The 20,000-nt window shown below is 42.2% G+C and overlaps 1 protein-coding gene across 2 annotated transcripts in view; it reads left to right on the forward strand.

The window, feature by feature from the left end:
* LOC138000825 (phosphopentomutase-like) overlaps nt 1–20,000 on the forward strand; it is a 146,837-nt gene that overhangs the window by 82,130 nt on the left and 44,707 nt on the right. For both annotated transcript variants that reach the window (XM_068847487.1, XM_068847488.1), the window contains exons 10-14: nt 10,891–10,956; nt 11,281–11,378; nt 16,016–16,113; nt 18,272–18,354; nt 18,786–18,879. In XM_068847487.1, coding sequence (XP_068703588.1) covers nt 10,891–10,956; nt 11,281–11,378; nt 16,016–16,113; nt 18,272–18,354; nt 18,786–18,879 — 439 coding nt within the window. The remainder of the gene's footprint in view (nt 1–10,890; nt 10,957–11,280; nt 11,379–16,015; nt 16,114–18,271; nt 18,355–18,785; nt 18,880–20,000) is intronic.

The raw sequence follows: 20,000 nt of genomic DNA on the forward strand, positions 1-20,000 counted from the left end.
GAAGAACATTTATGATACTTTAGCTGGAATCCAAACCAGACTTACCAGTGTTGACGAACAGCTTTCCGTAATAGAAGCCGATATTTTCAACATTGGAATGACAACACCCCAGCCAGGTCCCTCATTTAGCAGTCCAGACGTGACTTTGTCGTCATTACCAGCAGACTGTTCAGAAATAAATCTACAGGCACCAGTTGAAAAATACCTTGCCCTTGCAATCTCTGGACTGGTCTCCAGATATGCAGACAATGCCAGTAATGACTCCTAAGCAATTTTCTAAATGTAGCACCGCCAGCAGCAACTCTTCCGTATCGCCATTAGTTTCACATTTACCACAAGAAGTGGCCAACCAGGTGAAGAAAGTCAAACGTACTGACAGGAAAACGTATACTCGAGGTTGCATGGACGCCCTTTTTAGCACCGAAGAAATGGCCACCTCCAACATGGATGGGAAGAGGAGTAAAGACAAACTTGACGGAAAGTGAGTTGACTTAGTCAAATGTAAGCAAGTCTCTGCTTATATTTATTTTTTTATTCACTCATTCATTTATTTGTTTATTTATTTTTTGTTTATTTACCTACTTCATTTCGAATCACTTTTTTTTTGGAGGGCTTTAATTGATATGTTCACTTTGTCTTCTTGGAAAACAAGCCACTTGATTATGTGCTTCAACAATACACCAATCCAATGCGCGTTGTTTTGAAATTGGGCGATTCAGCATGAGTACATTTTTTGCCCCTTACAACATCCCTGCGCTCCCCTAAACCTGCGATGAGGCTTTTATCTTAAGATTTACGACGGCGATGTTAACGAAAACGTCACCTCAAAATAGAACTTTGCTGTAGTAAAAGTCTTTCACGATTATTCCATCTCGTTCACTTCATACAATGTGGGCGAAGTATCCTAACAATAAATCGGTACGAGCGATTTCAGACTGAAAATAGAGAGTGAAAAATTCTCTGTTGCATACTCACATTGTCGTCAACCTAAAATTTAGTGATTTCACGTTGTCGTCACCCAGAGAACCTCAAAAATATGAGCTAAAATCCGTGCTGCACGTCAGCACGATTATTTATGCTCTTTTAACCAATGATATCATTGTTTTGTGGTGTTTTCGTCGACATCGTTGGCATAGATCTTAAGCTCCCTAATATTTGTTTAATCTCGGGTTTCCCCTCTAATCCCCGATATAGTCCTGGCCCCTATTTTCTGCCAGTCTTGTTGCTGCCAAGTAGACTGACCTTCAGTTTATGCATACATTATGTAACTTTTATTACGTATTGCAGGTGTGATGTATATTGTTTTTCCTCCCACTGGTGGAAGCCCATCAAACAAAGAGGTTAGAGATGCAATAAATGCAAAATGCCGTGAGGTTAAGTTTGCATGTAAAACCAAGGCAGGAGTTCATGCCTCCTCTCGGCCGGGAGGTTCGCAAGAGGATTAGCTTCCTTGTCCACAAAATGGATTCTCTTTGGTTCGATAATAATGAAACGAGAATACCACTCTTTCTCCACTGACAATTGAGAGCGTGTGTAACACATGGTCAATTTTGTCACGCAACATGCGTCGGGACCCTCAGACTTCAGAATGTTATAACATTACAAACAACAACTGTATTGCCCTATCTGTATTTTAATTTCTATATATAATCAAGCCAGTAAATAAAAGTTTGTTTGAGTTTTTGACCAAGCATCGCATTCTTTTCCTTTGTTGTCAGAAAGAACAATTTGTTCAATCTGTTTGGATCTGCATGCATGCAGTGTCCTGACATGAGTTAAATTAAAACTTGTTGCCTAACACGATACAAATAGCTGCCAGTTTAAAGTATCTTACGGGTGTCAAAACCTATAGGTTTCCATGATATTTAACGATGCTTAGCGCTAACCATGCTTCAAGCAACCCGGGCCTGATATTAGTTTCTTGACGATTCCCACAAGTAGAAGTGTGACATTCCACAGGCAAAGATGTGTCGGTAAGTTCTCTTGTTTCCGGAATGAAGGACAGATACTTCATTGTTTTTATCTTACTATAAGCATTTAAGTCCACAGATAATATTTTGGCTTCAAATACCACTGCTCTTTCCGTTCCGCGAATCTTGTTATACATATGCACGAGATTCCTCGCACCCCCAACATGTTTAACTCCTCTTAATGTTTACCTTACAACGAGTGCCATCTGACTTGGTCCAATGACCAAATTGCTTTGTGTGTTCACAAGTCTTTTTTATGCTCAAGGCAGTTTACATTCTCAATTATGAACTCTATTTTGACTGACCACTCTACTCCACTAAGTAAATAGTTCACCCTGTGGCCAAACTAGATTTGACTTAAAATAAAGAACACTTTATGTGTAACCAATACGAAAAATCGGGCCGATAAATTGATCCTGAGAATTTCAGTTGGCAACTGCAACAAAATACCGCAACATCACAAACATGATTTGTATGGCACATGGATAACAAAGGAATGTCAACGTTGCACACGAACGATCACGAATTTGAACTTCTGATACAGAATAAATTTTTTTCTGCGGGCCTTCGAAAATTTCTTTTACCCCAGTACAGATTAAACCCTTTTGCGTTTAAGTTATCAAAACGGCCAACCATTGCAATAAAACCCCATAAAGATAAAAGGCGCAAAACGAGCCATAACATGAGCTAACATGTGGCGCGCTTTTGTCTGCCTCAGTGTCTGCTATGTAATGTTTGTATAAAATCACCAGTGAAAATAAATAACCATTAATAACCATTCCCTTGAGTAGCAAGTGTAGGCGTCATCAGAAATACTTAAAATACTAAATAGGAGTGAAATTTCCTGAAATGCTCTTTTGCCAAGAGCGAGGTAAGGCTACGTTGATAAAAAATTATCTTTGTCAAATGCGTGGTGTGCGTGACTGATGAGTTAAGAACGATGAAAATTGCTATACCGTCGGTTGCATTTAATCGTGAACAGCTTGATGCATTTCAAAGACTTTTTGAAGCTTACTCTTTGTTTTCAAAGCCAATGAAATCGAAAAGTTTACTTAAAATTTATGACAGAAAAAACTATTAAACTAATTAGTGGCAAGCTCGGGGGCGAAGGGCCAAACAAATCACACCAACATTTTCTTTTTCAACGTTTATATTTCTGGTGGGTATATTGGCTGTTGCTTCGCAAGAGTTTTAATGTAATTTGCGACAAATTGCTCCTTATTAATCAAACAAAATCAAATTCTCTCAGATGCAGAATTTTGATGTTCAATTAAATTTGTTACTGGTAAACAAACCGCTATTGGTTGTGTTGACAATGTGTTTAGCTTACAACGGGGCGAAACGTTGTGCTTTGTGTTCAACGTCTTGTGCAGAATTTGTATCAAATGTTGGAAAAAGTTGCCATTGCGTTGAGAAACATTTTTCATCCATTCTTAAACATTTTGTTGAGCATTGTCAACGTTTTCACAATGGACTGAATAGCATTACAAATGCATTGAGAACCATTATCAATGCATTGTAATGCATTATCAACGGATTTAAAATGCATTGAAAATGCATTACAATGCTATTTTCGGTAAGCCCGGTTTTCCCAAATAGGGTCACATTTACGTTTGCAACTCCAAGGAAATGGAATGAATTACCAATGTGTGAGAGTTTATCCATGGACATTATTTAAGTGTTCCCTGAACACGTCTTCTGAAGAGAGCTTTTTCTTAACAGGGTTAACGAATAACCATGGGCATTCTTTTTGTATAAGGTTTTTGTATTCTAATTATTTATTTATCCTCTGCCTTTTCCTATTATTTGTGAACAACCATGCCATGTTAATTTTAAGAATGATTGAACAACGCTTATTGTATTCATTGTGTAAATTGAAAATGATGAAAATGTATGATTCATGTATAAGTTGTAGTAGTAGTAGGCATCCGTCAGTCTCGGGAGACTATGGAGAATGCACCTGTTGAGGGTAAGTCTGTGGTGGAGCTGCAGCGCCGGCTGTGGCTGTAGAGCCCGATCCTGGAGCGGCAGATCCTGCTACATTTGGTGCAGGTGAAGACGTTGTCGTCCCGAGGGTGCTGGCTCCGCTCTCTGGCGTCTGCATGCTCGCCTTTCCTCCCACTGCTCTTAACGCTTCAGCTCAGCTGTCTTGATGGCCGACTTGGTGGTGGATTGCCAATTGCTGCGGTCTACAGCCAGCGCTTCAAGTCCTGCTGGAGGTCGCGCTTGCACACGTCTTTGTAGCAGAGTGCTGGCCTACCCGTTGGTCTGGAGCCAGTGGCAAGCCCACCATACAGAATGTCCTTGGGGAGTCTGCCATCTTTCATGCGGGTGACATGGCGTAGCCAGTGCAAGCGTCTCTTGGTGAGCAGGGCGAACATGCTGAGAATTCCTGCCTTCTCCAAAACATCTTTGTTGGGGACATGATCCTGCCATGAGATGCCAAGGATCCGTCTAAGCCAGCGTTGGTGTTCAATCTGCGTTCTTGTTGGGCATATACAATCCAGCTCTCACTCCCATACAACAGTGTACTCAGCACACAGGCTTGATACACTTGTGTCTTTGTCTTGATGGTTAGCATGGGGTTCTCCCACACTCTCTTTGACAGACGGGCCATTTCTGCTGATGCCTTGCCGGTCCTGGAGTTCAGCTCGGAGTCCAGGCTGCAGGTGCTGGAGATGGTGGAGCTGAGATAAGTGAAATCTTCCACCGCGACGAGTGTGCAGTCGCCAATGGAGATGGAGGGGACCGAGCTGACGCCTTGGGCCAGGATGTTTGTCTTTTTGATGCTGATCATCAGGCCAAACTCAGTGCAGGCCTGGGCAAAACAGCTGATGAGTTCTTGGAGGGCAGCCTCGGTGTGTGCGGTCAGGTCGCCATCATCAGCGAATAGCAACTCACATATGAGAACTTTCCGCACTTTAGTCTTTGCACGGAGGCGCACAAGGTTGAACAAGCTGCCATCGCTTCTGGTGATGACCTCAGGGGGGATGCCATCGTTTCCTGGGGCTTTGCCGCTGGCTAGTGAGTCGATGGCCTTGCCAAGCTCCTCAGTGGTGGGTGGGTCATCCAGCTTTTCCATGACTGACAGGGGGCTTCTGTTTTCCAATGGTCTCTCTCGAGTACAGCTCTTGGTAATGCTCAGCCCATCTCTCCATTTGCTTTGTGCAGGCGGTGATGACTTCGCCTGAGGTTGTCTTCAGTGGGGCGATCTTGATTGCGCAAGGGCCCAAGACCTTCTTCATTCCCTCATACATGGCCCGGATGTTGCCACAGTCAGCTGACAGCTGAATGCTTTGACACAGGTTCCGCCAGTAATTGTTCGCGCACTGTCTAGCAGGGCAGGGCAGTAAGTGACTTTTCACATGGGTCTTGTAGCTTAGCAGGGCAGTTCTTTTGGTTGCAATAACTGGCTCAAGCTCAACGATTCCAGCTTCAAACTGGTCAGGATTTTTACGCTCTTTCTTTCCAAAAGCGTCAACTGCAGACTTGTACGTGGTGTCGCAGATGTGGTTCTATCTGTCTTTTGCGCTACTGAATGGACAGTTGCTAAGGGCCCCTTGAATGGAGTCAGCAAAACGTTCATGTAGTTCTGGGACTGAAGTCATAGCTGTGTTGATCCAAGGGCGTCCTTTCTGCTTTGACCGGTGGTTCCGCTTGGGTTGTAGACGCACCTTGCTGGCGACCATGGAGTGGTCGGTGTCGCAGTCCGCACTGTGATAGCTGCAAGTAGTGAGGACACTGTTCAGCAAGGGTGTACGAGTGATGATGATGTCCAACTGGTGCCAGTGACGAGATCTTGGGTGCTGCCAGGACACTCTGTGGCTGGGTTTAGTGGAGAAAAAGGTGTTGGTAATGCAGAGATCATGAAAGGAGCAGATCTCAAGGAGTCTCTGTCCATTTTCATTTAGTTTGCCGACGCCAAAGTGGCCGATGCATCGGGGCCAGGAGGCATGGTCTGAACCAATCCGAGCGTTGAAATCGCCAAGCAGGTACAGATGTTCAGATGAGGGTATCTTCTTGATGGCGGTCTCGAGCTCCTCGTAGAATTTTTCCTTTGTCTCTGCTGTTGAGCTGAGCATGGGGGCGTAGGCACACATGATGTTTACGGGGCCTGAGATGGTTGTGAGGCGGAGGGAAAGGATGCGGGCTGTGCCTTCTGAAGGCGGTTCAGTGGAAGACAGTAGAGAGTTTCTCACTGCGAATCCTACAACGTGCACACGATGCTCCTCTGGGGCTTTCCCCTGCCAGAAGAGAGTATAGTCCTTTTCTTTCAGGCTGCCGTTGGATGGAAGTCTTGATGTAAATGTCGAGTCTTTTCAGCTCACAACTGATGGCAGCTGTCTTTCTTGAGTCGTCGACCTGCTGTAGGTCATCAGTGAGGCCAGGACACCTGCTCCTAACGTTCCAGCTTGCCAGTCTCAGCGCTGGCGGCTTTGTTTTTTATCTTCTTTCTTTGCCTGGTGCAGCGTTTACAGTCTGCTCTTTCGTGTTTATCCTGAGTTCCAAGCACCCATTGAAGCAGGCAGACTGTGACGGGTCAGCACCTTACTGGCCGGGGGCTGCCTGGCTTGAGGCTTGTGATAGCTGACCAGTGGGACACGAAGATCCCTCCCATCATCGGAGATAACCCGTATCTGCTGTCTCCCGTATTGTTTCTGTCGCTGGAGTGTCCTCTCCAGGGCGCAAGCCTGGGCGAGATGTATGGAGATCCTGAGATTCCCAGTCGTCGAGACCCCCTCTCAGCCTCGCCGGTGTAGTCCAAAGGAATGCAGAGCAGTATGTTTGGCACCATGTTGGCTGCAGGAGTTGCCAGAGTCAGTGGGCACTGCACACTGGTCCACCTTCGGTGCACCACTCCTGATTTGAAGGGTTTACTCCCCTACACTTGGCCATTGGATCCATGGAGATCTCCTCCGCCCTCTAGCCATTGGCTGCCTAAAGCTGTTCCTCCGCCTGGCGAGGTGATGCAGTGTAAACATCACCCCGTCACGTGGTTTTGCCCGCCAGCTGAAACGGTGTACCGGGATGTGGCGCTTGGAGCCAGCACGTGAGAGATTTAGGAGATGGGTGAGGGCCAGTGCTGCCTGTCCAATCTACCAGGTAGGAAGCAGCTGCCAGACAACAAAGGTACTACCTCTATCCAGAGCCCCCAACACCCCAAGTTGTAAGTTGTAAGCGATCAAAAATTTATGTTAAAATTGAAATAATGAATTGATGCAGAGTGATTTTGCAGCAAAGACACCTAAACAAAAGGAAAAAACCTGCGGGGCCCAGACATGTTTAATCTTTTGGAAAACCTATGGTAATTTAGCATCCTCTGGTTTTAAACTATTTAAAAAAATTCCTAAAGCAATTCTTTATCCTATACTAGTACTTGACTGTTGTTTATTTCAATATTTAATATTTTTGGTTAAAGCATTTCTTTTAGGAATATAGTCAAGCCCAACACTGAATATATTCATATAGAAGTTCATATAGGATGAAAGTTCAAATTTGCGCCCAAGAAGCTTAAATGAGAACCAAACGTTTCGAGGGTACTCCCTCTCATCAGTGGTTTGAAAGCAACTGAAAAATGTACGTGCAACATAACGCTCAAATAAAAACAAAAAACGCAACGTTAACAGCACATGCTGATTTTATTTGGTTCATCTCTGATGAAGAACTGCCTTTTCTCAACCTTGTTTTAAGGACGTTCGCGCCCAAAACGTTCCCACATACAGTTTTTTTTAAAACCTGCCACGCAGAAAGGTAATGATCTACTTTTGCCAAAAAGGCAAAAAAAATGGGGGGTCACCGTGCTCGTTTTCGAGATCATGAGGTGCACTTTTAGAAGCTTGCGTTATTTTAAGACGATCTTTGCTTACAACTGTCAGCAATAAAAAAGCTACATTAGTGAAATTTAGATCAGGTAAACGTACTCAATTCAACATAACTAATACAACTAAACAAACTTTTGCAGCTGATGTCTTTTTCTGAGGTAATATACACCTTGAAAAACGATACGTATTAGTCTAAGAAAGAAAACTTCGGTCGCATGAGAGCATAAAAGGCGAAATATTTGTAACTTCTCACGTACAGATTTTTTTTGTTTTTTGTTAAAATAGACAAAATCAGAAAAGGAAGTGATCTACGGAAAGAAAAATGGGGGTCACCGAGCATTCAAGAGAGTAAAATCGCTGCAAAGTTCTCAAAGCGATTGTCTTTTTGCACAGTCACGCCATTGTGTGACATTTCCGAGAAGACCTGGGTCCACAGCTATCCCATAATGCCATCTGCTTTCACGTTCCATTCTTGTGGAAAATGTTTGCACCTTTAGCATCGTGTTTACCTTCGTGGTGTGCGATGCATGACGTATGTGTGACATGCGTGAAAAAATGCGCAGTAGCAATGGGCGCGAATGTCCTTAACGCCAACTTCTAACTTCTTACAACCAGCGTACACTACAAACCCACTGATACTCATTCCTACCTTAACTATGCATCCTGGCATCCCATTCATTGTAAGAATTCCGTCCCTCACAGTCAGTTTCTACACTTATGTTGCCTCTGCACTGACAAGGAAGATTTTCAAGTAAAGAGCAAGGAGATGGCTAATTTCTTTAGAAACCGTGGTTACCCACAAAACATTGTTGACTGAGCACACATTCACATTATTATCGTAGACCATGTGTGGCTGCACACATCCCTCCTGCTGAGCACTCCACCATCCCTCTGGTTTTAATATACCATCCAGCCGACCAACTTATCAAGAATCTCATCTCACAAAAATTTCACCTCCTGCGGGATGATGGGACACTGTTGCTATTTTTCAACCCCTGTACATCCTGTATGCTAACTGTAAGTCAGAAGCACTCTCACTAACCTGACTACGGCTGATGAGGACCACGGTACATTTCCCTGTGGCCAGTCTCGCTGCAACACCTGCCTTTACACCAACCCCTCCACATTTATCGATAATCCAGGTGGACGCACCACTTTTACATCAAAAAATACACCTGTGTCAGTGAGAACATGGTTTTTGCCATCAAATGCCACGCATGCCACAAGATCTATATCGGAGAAACTTGTTTGGGTGACTGATTTAGGGAACATCCACACATGGCTACCAGACTCTGGTCTTCCTGTTGGACCCAATTTTGCTTCCCCGCACACTACTCAGGACAAGCTGGTCTCTGTAATCCGTTCCGGTTTCAGGAATGACACAGACAGACATAGTTATGAGGCCAGGATGATTTTCAGACACTGCACCCTGCAGCCTGGTGGTCTCAATGTGGACTTTAATTTCATATAAAGTCAGCACGTGCTGTAAACATTGCATTTTTTGGTGTTATTTGAGCATTTTTCAGTTGCTTTCAAACCACTGATGAAGAGGGAGTACCCTCAAATCGTTCAATTCTCATTCAAACTTCTTGGGTGCAAGAGCCATACCCTGTAAGAATGGGTATGGTTTAGGGGCCAACATTTCTCTCCCTCATTGTCTGAAAGCAAGCTCTGGTATAAGTTATTGTAACATCTTGCATTGTCATAGTACAACACTTATGTGCAGAGGTATACTGCTACATGGTGGTATTGACAGAGAGTTCAAGTGGTTGTGGAAAGGCTGGATTGTTTTCTTGAGGGTGAGGAGAGGGCTGGAGGACAGGATGCTAAGGGGAGGAAGGGTGGCATCAATGGAGAGTTCAAAGTGGTTTTGGAGAAGTTGGTTGCTTTTCATATTGACAATGATGGTCGTAGAGTGGCAAGCAGTGAGGAAAACGAGGTACTTCAGTAGATGAGAGAAGTCTTTGGTAGTGAGGAGTGGGCTGAGGTTTCAGGTTTACAGGCGCAGGATAGGAGGGAAGTGAATAAGAGAGGTGATGGTTTTGGATGGGCTTATGCATAATCTCGATGGTTTGTATGTAGTTGCGGTCAGGTGGCATAGGAGGATTGAGAAGAGTATCGAGAAAAGGTGGCAGGATTTCAAAAGGGTTAAGGAGATGAGAAAGGGGCCTGTGCTTGGGAGGAAAATGATAGATCAGTTGAATAGGAGATATCTGGTTGTGAAGAAGAGGATGGTTGCAGTAATTTCGTTGTTGAAAAGGAAGGGATCCACTCTGGGGGCACAGGAATTTGGTGGTTTGTAGACAACTGCAGGAAGGTTACACAGAACACCTTGTTCAAGAATAACGCAAGTCATTTGTACAAGGCGTTTGGGGGCAAGGCAAACCCAGGACTGAACCAAACACCAAATGCAGGGAAGGCAAGAAGGTCCTGAAGTGATATTTGGTTGGTGGAGAAGAGGCATGACAAGGATGCTAGTTGGCTGGACAAGGTGAGGGGGAGGATGGGAAATGTTGAGAAGCAAGAGGAAATAGAGATTAGTGTAGAGGATGTGGAAAAGGAATTCAGAAGATGATGAATTTGGCTCGTTGTCTCTACTGTTTGTTCTTGTGATGATCCCTCTCACCATGTTTTTGAAAAGGTGACTAAAAAGGATGCATCGGGTGTCAACAAAGATTGTGCCGTTTGGTGGTTGATTTTTTGGGTGTCGTTTTTTTGTCGGTTGCAGGGTATTTTGAAAGATCTTCAAATTGTGGGTGTGTTGGGAGGAATGCAGGCCTCTTCAACCAGACGATGCTTGGTCTCTTAGCCCCTGGGATCCGAGCATCTCTTTCCAGGTTTTTTGCAGAAAGTCAATAATTATTGTTACTACTACAATTGCATTCTTTGGATAATGAATACAACTAAAGAGGTAACATGAACTACCAATGTGATAAACAAGGTTCAAACCTTTTTGTGTATAGTTGTGCAACTTGTGCAATTACAGTAACAAGTGTAAATTATATTTTGTTATTTACAATAAATATTTTCCACTGTAATGATAATCTATCTATTTAAGATTGATTCACTGACAGCACTGATAACTGATTTTTTCTTAGATGTTTCCAGATCCTAACTTTCCAACAGTGAGATACCCAAATCCAGAGGAAGGAAAGACTGCCTTGGTAAGAATCTTGTGAGTACAGTGGATCCCACATGGTAATTTAGCCATAGCATGGGCTTCCAAAATGAATGTGGGTGTACACTTTGCATCATTCTTGAATCTTGAAAGTTCAAAATTCAATCGATCAGCCTGTAAACTTACAATTTTCACTGAGACTTGCAACGAGTGTAGCAGCTGGCAGGTTACAACAGGTGCAAGTGGATAGTTTACCTTTAATACTGCATATGGATTTTCGGGAATGGCTACTTAGGGTATAGGGAATTGACTGTTTTGGTCAATCCAGGCTCTGTAAATAAAATAATCAACGACATTTTCTCCATTACAGAACCTTGCCATGAAAACTGCTGATGAGAACTACTGTACTGTGATACTGGCAAATGATCCTGATTCTGATAGAATGGCTCTTGCAGAGAAACAGCCGAGGTAACAAGAATGAAGCAACATTTTGTTAACACATACAATGCTAATGAGTTGTATTTATTGCTAAGATGAATTCAACTTGAGACTTATCTTAGCTAGTATGAGACAGATATGACCTCTGTTGAATGGAAAAAATGTACGTTTGAAGTTCATCCTGTGCGGGAGTTAATCAGGTGAAGGATATATTACGTAAAAAGTTAGGCTTTCAAGTATAAAGAGTTTACAACTCGTATTATATTGTTATTTCAGCGATGAGTAAACTAAAGCCTTTTCACGGTCAGGATACAACGAATCATAAGAGGGACCTCACCCGTGGTCAAAAGTTACTAACATCCACAAATTTTTGCAATAAAGCTTCAATGCCAGTGGAAAGTCCAGTTCTCTGGTATGGTCACTGGCATTCACCTCCTGGAGATATGCTCTGCTAAGTGTGTCTGCCAGGTGAAAGTCCTTTCCTTTGTTGTACTTGACTGTAAGGTTGTATTGTTGAAGATGGAGCAACATCCTCAGTAGATGCTTTGGGGCACTTGCCAGTGGTTTTGCAAAGATCGGCTGAAGTGGTTTGTGGTCCGTTTCAATGTTGACTTCCTTGCAACCATAGATGTAGGTGTGAAAACGATCACAGGCAAATACAATCGCCAGGAACTCTTTCTTGATCTGAGCGTATCTTTTTTCCACGGGTGTTAGTTCATGTGAAACATATGCAACTGGCAGAACCCTCTGTAAAACTGCACCACCCAAGTATGTCTGAGATGCATCGCACTGTAAAGTGACCTCCTCATTGAGGTTGTAGTAACAACATACTGAAGTAACGGTAACAGCTTCTTTCAGCATCTTGAACGCTTCTTTGTGGGCATCCTCCCAGACGAATTGCACATCATTTTGTGTGATATCTGCAAAGGCTTGGTGATGTCAAACAGGTTGGGCAGAAACTTTGCTAGGTACTGTGCTAGACCGAGCTGGTGTTGAACTCTGAGCTTATCTGATGGTGGTGCATCTCTGTGATGGCACAGACTTCAGCAGGGTCAACTCCGAGTCCCTTAGGTGATGCCAAGTGTCCAATAAAGAGGACTTCATCCTGCCTCCTGCTCTTCGCAACATTTCAGGAATGCCAACAGATTCCTGTCATGGTCACGGGCTGCCTCCTCATAGCGATCTCCAAATCCAACAACAAGAAAGTCATCAGTGACAACTTCGATGCCAGCCAAGTCTTCCGCAAACTTGTGTATCTTCCGTTGGAAAACTTCTGGTGCTGAGGATATGCCAAATGGCATCTGTTTCCATTGGTATCTGCCAAAGGGAGTTTGAAACATTGTTAAGTAGGACGACTCGTCCTCTAGTTTGACTTGCCAGAACCTGTTGCGCACATCCAGAAGGGTGAATGCTTTTTGCGCCTTGCAGTCGGGTCGTGATTTCCTCAATCGTTGGTAGAGGATAATGTTCAGGTCCTTCGGGTCTAAACAGACTCGAAGCTTGCCATCTTTTTGGGTACCACTACCATGGACCTTATCCACGGCGTTTTTGTCTTTACTGGTGCTATTACGTCTTGTTCTACGAGGTCTTTGAGTGGTTCTCCAAACTTAGATCTCAGCGCTACTGTAATGCAGCGAGGTGTATTCTCCTGACAGCTGGCCCACTCCATCGCTGAAAACTGACGGGAACTTTGCAGGTATTTCCTCTTGTGTCAACACTGACTGTGGGCTGCACTCTACCATGAACACAGCTGCATCTCCGGTCTGCTCTTTATTCAGTGAGTCATTATCACTGTACTGAATAATGTCAATGCCTAAACATGCCTTGCATCCAAGGATAGGGCGAATCTCTATTATCGACCAGATGACAATCTTCTTTCATTCATCATTCCTCTCACATGGGGATGCATGATAACAACAAAATGACCTACTCCCAACTGAGTGGCTTCATGTCTCATTTGGTACAGCATTGCACCAGTATAATCACAGAGGTCATGGGTTAGAATTCCATTGAAGCCCACCTTAATCTTTTAAGTCTCTGTGAAGAGAAAATTATTTCTGGAATTGCCCAATTAAGTGTGAGGATCACTTCTATCTTCCATAACCTCTGTTTTCACAAGTCGTGAATTTCAGTCAAAGCAGTGTTGAAGTACAGAACTAAATATGTATGGATACCGATTCATTGTATCATTATGGAGCTTAAGACATCGGATTTTTATGATCTGATCTGTGTGTAGAGTATGGCTCAACTTTCCAGGGAGTGAAATGTTAGACACCTTCTGTACAGTCTACAAAGGCATACTGGAGCAGCATTGGGAAGAAAATCCTGAACAGGAACAGTCCTGCTTTACTCCATTGCTGACTGGGAAGGCATTGGAGGTGGCCCCATTGAAGTAGACCGTACTCTGCATGTTCTGGTGAAAGGAGGTGATGATCGCCAGGAGCTTTGGAAGGCAGCCAATCTTCTGGAGTATCTTGAAGAGCCCGCTTCTGCTCACCAAGTCAACAATGGCTGCTGCTGCTCTCAAAACTTCTCCTGCAGCTGACGGAGGGAGAAGATCATGTCCACTGTGGACCTCCCAGCTCTGAAGCCACACTGTGACTCGGGGTAGACTTGTGAAGCAAGGCTCTGCAGGCGGGTCAAGGTGACCCGAGTGAAGACTTTGCCAATGATGCTCAGAAGAGAGGTGCCGCAATAGTTGTTGCAATCACTATGGTCTCACCCTTGTTCTTGTACAGGGTGACTATGTTAGCATCTCTCATATCTTGGGGGATGTGACCTTGTTCCCAGCACAGGCAGAGGCGCTCATGAAGTGGTTGCAGGATGGTTTGCTTCCCATGCTTCAAAACATCCGGCAGGATACCATCCTTCCCCGGTGCCTTGCCACAGGCGAGACCTTTGATGGCTTTGCTGAGCTGTTCCAGTGTCGGCGTGTTGTCAAGCTCCTCTATGACTGGCAACCCAGGCAGGGCATTGAGGGCAGTATCTGTGACAAGAACCCACCGAAGAACAGAAGCTGAACAAGTTTCATCTTGAAATTGCGAACAGCAAGGAGATCACGGCCACTCGATATGGACCTAGAGTCAGCTTTTCTTTTTACTTGTAAAGAAAATATCTGTAGCCAGATTCCAAACTCATTTTCAAGAAACCTTTGGGGTTTATTTTGATTGCACTGCAGTTACTGTTTCAAAAACGTCTTGTGGACTGTTCAATGTGTCGATTTCTTTAACACTTGTCTCGCTTGTGTGGACTTCGCCGTCATCACATTTTTAAGTTTCATTCATTTAAGTTTGTTGTGCCCTTATTTTTTGCCGCTCGGTGCATGAGCATAATTTATTATCTCAAATTCCTGGAGCCAGAGAGGGTTTTAGAGGGTTATAATACTAAAAGCTTATATATTCTCTGTGACGGGCTCTTGCAAGATATAAAACCACTCAAGGATAGCGTCTCTGCGCTAATCACTAAAATCTCAGGTAGCTGGTCATGGAGTATTTTCAAAACATGTTCAAAATATCCTTGAAAACCTTGGGTGACCAACTGTTTGTTGTTCAAGGCTGGTAAATTTGTCTTTTCTTGTGGTTAATTCCTACTGTACTTTCCAAGTTGTTTGGATCAAAAATTACAAAAAACAAAAACATTCTAAGAAAGCAACCCAACCATGATGTCAGACTCCTGAACTGGTCCACAATTATTTGATCATTGGTGCATATTGGCGTGATGTATTCAAATTCATCATGAGTGAAGGCTGACTGCCTCACATGTGAAAGTGCAGCCCGAGCGCTGGATCAAATATGGTTCTAACATCACAGACTACACATAAGTTAATAATTATGTCGTTCTTTCGCTGAAATCTCAAAACTTCCTTGGTTGTCCACAAATGAATGCTGATGACAGGGACGACAAAAGAAACCATTCTTAATGCGGTCGTACGTTTGGTCTCAGAATAGCATTGACAAAGGCTCCTATCCTTCGGAAGTGGTTCTAAGAAATGTATCAAATTGAAAATTGACAGGTTTTAACAACATTTTGGAAGGAATATTTGCTGTTCATCAAATGGCATTGATAAAACAAGGATCATCGCGTAAGCTCTCCTAGTCTCTGAATAAAATAAGAAGACACAGGCAAAAAAGAGATACAATTGAACCTTTCTCGAAACCAAACAAATTTCTCACGCATGCATACAGCATTACAGCCTGGATAACAACAAGCGCTTTGTAATGTAGGTTGGATAATACAGCTGTCAGTTGGTTTATCTCTGTATCTTTAAGACTTCTTTCATTTTACATTGTGTAAAGATTATAAAATTTGAGTCCTTAAGTAAATCACGCACCTTCTCAGTTTGATTACAATTTCTTGCATTCAGAATCGATTTGTCACACCATGAGATTGCACCTCAGTTATAGCGATGGAACATAATTTGCATATCTTGGTGGCGTGCGACCACTACCCGTGGCAAAGACAAGGTATTGCTTTGCCCCAAGGGGTCAACACTTTCAGGTGGTATATGTACTGTAGACTATTTGCAGTCCTCAAACATTTTAGTAAGCCAACCCAAATCACAGTGGGAAAAATGGGCTTGCCAGCTAGCAATTCATTGGTAGGAAGAAAACCAGAGTGACTGACTAATAACTTTATCTGAAGTATCATTTATCACTTTTAAAAAATAGTGCTGAGTGGAAGGTGTTCACTGGAAATGAGATAGGGATTTTGTTTGGCTGGTGGGCATTTAAGCATCACAAGAAACAGCACCCAGAGTTATATCCAGGTAAGTGTTGCAGTTAATTTTGACCTAGGTAATTTTTTTAAACTGGTTTATTTTTATCAACTGTGCAAAAGAGATTTTCCTTTTTGTGGGTGTAGTTAAGGTCTCCGTAAAGGTAAATTTGGGCGTCTCACTCAAATTTCTTGTTGTTGCAAATCTTACATGTAAATCGTTGGGCTATGAAGTATATTTTCCCGAAAAAACATTTCTGAAAAATAAATTTTAAAACAGCCAAAATCGCTTTTCTTCGTTTGACGTATCGTGTCAATCGGACGTGAAAGGATTGGGTGTCAATTCACATGTGATCTGCTACCTTAGCAGGTGCCTGAACGTTGATTGGCTCAGCATAATTGGCTTTCAAGTAGGAGGCGGATTTATTCAGAAGACCATGAAATGCACATAAAATCTGGAAGTTCGATTTTCTAGGGCTTTATTTTGACGCCAAAATTACTTCTCGGACCTCCTGTCCCAACAAGTTTTAAGATATCCCTTCAAAATCTCAGTTCTAATAGCATATTATACTACCCCAAATACCATGTGAGGAATTTTTCGTTTGTCTTCGGGAAGACTGCTTTGTGGCCCCTTTTTCTTGAGGGAATTAAGTATGAAATGAGAGTTTCGACTTTGGTGCGTGATATTTGCCCTTTAATTTGTAACAAATCAAAAATTCCTCACATGGTATTGGAGTGCATTTATCTGTGACTAAGATGCAACAAATTGCGTTTGTTTTTGCAATAAAGCTAAGGGGCAGGAGCTTCTGCAGCAAACTCGGTCATTCTGAGTTTGAGGCCTGAAAACTAAAAGACAATATTGAATACCAAAAATGAAAACTTTATTCAAATATTTCAATCTGTTATCCTTAATATGATATCAAGTTTGACCCTGTACAAAAATATTGGCTTGACAATTAATATTAAATAGAAGGTTGAGAAATTTACATGATTCAATGTACTTTATTCGCCCTCTTTGATTGTTCACTCAGTTCCTGTGCATGTCAGTATGCGATTAGCTTCCTATTACATCCTGTTTTGGCTTGTACGTCTGATTATAAGTTGTATTTGTTTTATTTTTATTTTTATATGTATCTTGGTTTTTAAGTGTAATGTAAAGTTCTGTTATGTATTCAATAAAAATAAATACATTTTTAAAAAAAGAACAAGGGACTCCTTTTCTCCATTCTACTTCTCCTACCTCTCCCAGATCTTCCCCATTGCCTCTTTCCTACCCCACCCTTCACAGATCTATCTCCCCTTTACCTTCCAGGTGGTACCCTCCTTGAATACCCCTTATACACACCCCCTCTACAACACTTCTCACACACATTCATGCTTCTTGAGACTAACTTTTTACTCCTCCAAACTTGAAGTTGAACTCTTATCCCAGGCCACTGTTGATCCTAACTTTGATTTATTCACATTTGTAGCCTGCATGGCAGGCGATTTGGCGAATTTTAGACACTTCTGAACCGGGGTTGACTTTCACATGATTGTTTTTTAATTATGGCCTTGCACAGTTAAAAATAATAATATTAACTGAAACAAAATGTTGCCTGCAACATAAGCATGCTGAAAGACATTAAAACAAAAACTGATTTAAAATAAGTTAATAATATTTCAGATCAAATTTAGCAACAAAAATTATCATCACCTTCCTTTTTTCAAATTTCTTGATCATGGCAAGCGTTTGAGATTCTATAGTCAGCAATCCAGTAAACCAACTCAACATTGAGGCTGAAAAAGTAGCTATTATGTTAAAATTTGATGACTTATGACCCAGGGGTCCAATTATGGTCAGTGCAAACAATTGGTTAAGTAATTTGTCAAAATTCCTATGTTGTCATGGTATTTACATTTGTATATTGCAGGTCAGTGCTATCCAAGCATAAGGGAGCTTACGCACGCCATGTTGTTGGGCCACATATGGCAACCTTAATTGAGATTTTTTTCTGTTTAACTTGTCTCCACACTACCACATTTATGTTGTTAAGTATCTTTCACTATTAGAGATGATTAGTTTGAATCTATCTATGGCTCGAAAATGCCGCGTGCCTAAGCTCTCTAATGGGGTTATTTTGAGCAACTGTGGCCTGGTTAAGTCATGTGCAATGTACGTACTTTGGGCCTGTTGCATGTACCGGTAGTAAATCACTAATTTTGGGCAGGTTCATCTGTGTATATGATTGCAAGCACAGTTTCTACAAAAATGCTCCAATCTATGGCCAGAGAAGAGGGCTTCATGTTTAAGGTCAGTCAGAGCTGTTAGTTTTTTTGACGTTTGAGTTTAGGATGTGAGGATAATTGATGAGGTATTTTCCATTTTAAATTTAGTGTGTCAGTTTTTCCACTTACCTTAACTTAACTTCAAATTTTACAATGAGAACAATGCTGAAGAGGTGGGGTGCAATGCAGGGCCCTCATAAAACCTGATTTATCAATGAAGAAGCTATCAAGTATCAAATACATCATTAGGATGTTTCATTTTCATCATGTTAAAACTTCAAAGGGGTACACAATGATCACCTTGCAGCTTTTTCACAGTAGTGTTGTGCTCACTTGGGTTGCTCGAGCTTGGTTAGTGCTAAATACCCAGACAAAATCGAGCTTTTGGTTATCACTAGCAACTCATTATTGTCCAAAGCTGGGTGGTCTTTTACCCCTTTAATTCATTAATTGCAGGAAACTTTAACTGGCTTCAAATGGATGGGAAATCTTGCATGTGATCTTATGGAACAAGGAAAAACGGTCCTGTTTTCGTTTGAAGAAGCAATAGGTGAGATGAATCTTTGTTAGACATTTTAAACACTTATTTTGCGTAGTTGTTAATGTACGATTGAAATCCAAATTTCGTCTTTCTTCCTGCAACCAAAAGGACATTTCAATTTGTAAAAATTTAAAAGGTTATTCAAATGCTCAAAATTAATGATACATCAAGTTTCAGGTGACCAGATGCCACCCAGGGGCATTATATCAAGTGACTAATTTTTTGCTCCATAGCTGTTGTAGCTCTCTGATTCTTCTTCTTAGAATGAGTCAGTAGACAGGACGTTTGAACTGTTGCAAGTCAAAGACAAATCTGTAATTTGTGACGTCATTATGTGTTGACTAGCAATACTAAGAAAGTAATCTATTCCCAGTGGACACTCGCTAAATAAAGGCCTAAGGACTTGAGAGTTGAGTTACGGGACATGCGAGTCCTTATTTCGGAGGCGAAAAGACTAGACCAAAGATGAGTTTTAAAATATGAGGGGAGGGAAGGGAGGGGAAATAAAATCGAGCAACAAAAGAAATTATTCATGAAGAAAACTGGTAAACACCGTTATTCGACTTTCTAGGCCGGAAAAGAAAAGAAAAAATAAAAATCGAAACACTGCCACCGAAAAACTACAGCAAAATCGACAATAAATAACGAAAACAAGCCAAAACGAAGAACACGAAATCCAGCCTAACAAACAAAATGGTGCAAAACCAGAACAAACGAAATTATTCCGGCCTAACCGAGCAAAATTTAAACAACGAGGAATCAATATAAGTGAGACCAAAAACAAACAAAACAACAACCATAAAACTACTCTGACACCAGAGGAGACAGAAAGTTCTGAATTTCTCTCGGCCGCCACCAAGTAACAGACGGGAATAAAACAAAACAGCGGCGCAACGGGTTTTTTTTTTTTTTTTTAATTAAAAAACCCACCCAGCCACAACCGGATGATGGACGGAAAGGGAAAAAATAAGGTACAGAAATTCATAGCAGCCTAAACTGAGCATTTATAGTAAAACCTCTCGGCCATGGAAGCATTTCCTTCTCGGCTACAACCGACAAAAATGAAACCCCATCTCAGCCACAACCGACAAAAAATTATTCCCATCCCGGCCACACAACCGACAAAAATT

This window comes from Montipora foliosa, chromosome 4, assembly GCF_036669935.1.
Source record: "Montipora foliosa isolate CH-2021 chromosome 4, ASM3666993v2, whole genome shotgun sequence".
In the NCBI taxonomy this organism is placed as follows: domain Eukaryota; kingdom Metazoa; phylum Cnidaria; class Anthozoa; order Scleractinia; family Acroporidae; genus Montipora; species Montipora foliosa.